This window comes from Cyprinodon variegatus, unplaced genomic scaffold (genome assembly GCF_000732505.1).
Source record: "Cyprinodon variegatus isolate N-32 unplaced genomic scaffold, C_variegatus-1.0 Scaffold554, whole genome shotgun sequence".
NCBI classification, from domain to species: Eukaryota; Metazoa; Chordata; class Actinopteri; order Cyprinodontiformes; family Cyprinodontidae; genus Cyprinodon; species Cyprinodon variegatus.
The window spans coordinates 399,266-402,104 of NW_015151007.1; the positions used below are offsets into that span (position 1 = coordinate 399,266).

The following is a 2,839-nucleotide window of genomic DNA, read 5'->3' on the forward strand; positions in this document are numbered from 1 at the left end:
GTCACTTTCCAGTTCACCAGATCATCCAGTCAGATTGATTCAAAGTTTTCTCTTTTTATCGATATACCAAATTAATAATTCAATTTTTGAAACTTGAGCTCCAATTTAAATATTTTTTTAATCTGGACACTGTTAGGGTTGTTAAGTTTCCCCAACTTTAACCTATGAAGAAATAAACAAAGACAGTGTAAGATTTTTCCTGACCGGGCTTTGCAAAGGGAAAATACACAGAGCTTTAGGATCACTCTGTGCATCTTCGTCTTGCTCCACGCTTGCAGGCTTTTTTATTGAACAGTCAACACATTACAACAGCAGGCGTTAGTTTCGATTACGCAATCTCTTAGACATAGCATGAACCTTTAAGATGGGGAACTTGTCTGGTTTCAGTATACGCTTTTAAAAAAGGTGTCGGGGGTCATGAACTTTCCTTTCTGTGCTTCTCAAATGAAAAGCAGGAACTTCTGTGCTTCATTCTCGCAAAACATTTGACCGTCTTATGACCTGCATACACTATTTCCACTGATGACAGTACCATAGAAAAACAAATGATTTTAAAGCAATAAAAAAGATATAAATGAATAAAATGATAAAAACAACAGAAATCATAATAACTCCAACAGACTCCATCGTTAATATGTTCCTGTTGGTGAATTTAGGGCACAAACTAAACATTTAGTTTATGGTGTACTTAGTTTTTCACCACTATGAATATTTATGTGGTTTAATTTCTGATCAACTGGTTCTAAAGTAAAAAAAAAACCTGTTGGTTCCTGTTTTGATCAACTCATGTCTTTTTACAAAGTCCTGGTTCCCACTCATGTTTTCCTCAAACTGAAATAAATACGAGCTCCATCCTGGGAGGAAGGAAACACAGCAGATTGAAGATGTTTGTAAGTCAATCAGAAGAAGAAGAAGAAGAAAACTGTTCTTAGGAGTTCACGTTATTCTCCTCAGATTGGATTATTTTAACCTAACTGACCTCAGTATCGGAGTTCCTCTCTTGCATTTGGAGGAGTAGCGTTACTTCAAACTGTGACCATCTTCCTCCAGGTGCTGGTGATCTTCTCAGACGGACTTGATGAAGACGTGATGTTACTGGAGAACGAATCTGACAGGCTGCGGAAGTCAAGTAAACACGGACTTGGATTAACGCTGATGTTGCCATGGTAACTCCTCATAAGTTAATCGGGCATTTATCTGTTTGTTTTGCAGACATCAGCGCTCTGCTCGTCGTCGCTCTGGAAGGCGTCCGTAACGCCCCGCAGCTGCAGATGGTCGAGTTTGGTCGAGGGTTCGGATACCAACTTCCTCTGAGCATTGGCATGCCGAACGTCGAGGGAACCATCCTCAAGCAGATCGTAAGATTTTGATGTTTTAGAATAAAATAGAAAATCCCTTTATTGTTCCACAATGGGGAAAATCTGGTGTTTAGCGTAGGGTTGCTGCACATGACCCATGTATGGAGGCCTTAGTGCTCGACACGTTCAAATCCGGCCTGAGGTCGTTTGCCGCATGTCTCTCTCCTCTCTCATACCCCGTTTCACCTTAATGTGATGGAAACGGCCTGATGATGTTACAGCCGGAGGAGTCTGGAGTTCACAGGGCCAACCAAGAGAAGATCAGAGGCTGATGTTCAAGAAAACAAACCGATTACCAATAAATGAATAATCTTCCTGTTGGCAACATTAGAAGTTGATCAACCTTCCCTCATTTTTTAAGCCAACAGCTGCTGCAATAAATCGGCAGGAGATGATGTAAATATGGATTATTTTTCCAAGTCAACAGCGGTTTTTCCAGCTGGATGACATGTTTTCCTCTTCTGATCTGTCTTAATGCTGCGTTGCTGATCTGAACATCTTCAGGGACTCATTAGCTGCAGGAATATGAAGATTGTTCAACAAAGATCCTCTGACATAGCAGCATAACCAGGGCTGGTTTGCAGATCCCCCAGCTGCTCCGTCTGTCCACAGTTTGGTTTATAAACAGCTGGAGCTGTTGGCTTTTAGGCTGAAGTTTACTTTCTCTGGCAGATTAATATGAGTTTGCAAATCATAAACATATCAGTGGGAGTTCTGCAAAGTGTGGGGGAGCAAGTTCTTTCCAGGAACAGAGGAGTCGACAGGGAGCACAGAAACCCTCTGAGGGCCGCGGCGATCAGCAGCTTTTCATTATAGCTTCACACACAGGCTGTTCTAAACACGGTATTTTATTTCAATTATTGTTATTTTTTTAATGGTTGGAACGTTTAACTGCAGAAAATATCAAAACAGAACGGGACATGGATTGCTGAGGATAATTGGACCGCAGTGGCTGCAGGGGGGGGGGCGGGGCACCTCCCAATCACTGACTCCCTGGTTTAACAGTTCAGTCCATCCTCTCTGAGGAAGGCAAGATCCAGCCGATGCACCGCAAAACAAGATCCGTCCCCAATGCAGCAAACCCAGTGAGCAGGCACACCGATCCAGGTCAGAGAAACAGTTCAGAACCGGACAGTTCACTGATCCAAGGTTCCAGGAATCCTCAGGTGGTTCAGAGTTCTAGGCGTCCAGCAGCGAGCTCAGACAGACACCCTCTGATGAAAAAAACTGACTAATCAGCTTCTTTTTTAGAGATTCTGGTCCAAAGACGATGACTTCTATTTTTTCTGCATTCAGTTCAGTTCTGTTCAGTTTATTTCTATAGCGCCAAGTCAGAACAAACGTCATGTCAAGGCACTTTAAACTTCACCAAGTCATATAGTCAAACTGATTCAGTTTTCTACCTAAGAAAAAACCAGCTGATTGCATCGACTCATTGACTCTTCAGCAATCCCTCACACTAAGCATGCTTGTAGCGACAG

At 42.4% G+C, this 2,839-nt stretch overlaps 1 protein-coding gene across 1 annotated transcript in view; it reads left to right on the top strand.

Annotated features, from left to right (window-relative positions):
- The window catches only part of LOC107095530 (collagen alpha-4(VI) chain-like), a 69,848-nt gene that overhangs the window by 24,336 nt on the left and 42,673 nt on the right, over nt 1-2,839 (top strand). The window contains exons 11-12 of the mRNA XM_015391663.1: nt 985-1,129; nt 1,213-1,358. Coding sequence (XP_015247149.1) covers nt 985-1,129; nt 1,213-1,358 — 291 coding nt within the window. The remainder of the gene's footprint in view (nt 1-984; nt 1,130-1,212; nt 1,359-2,839) is intronic.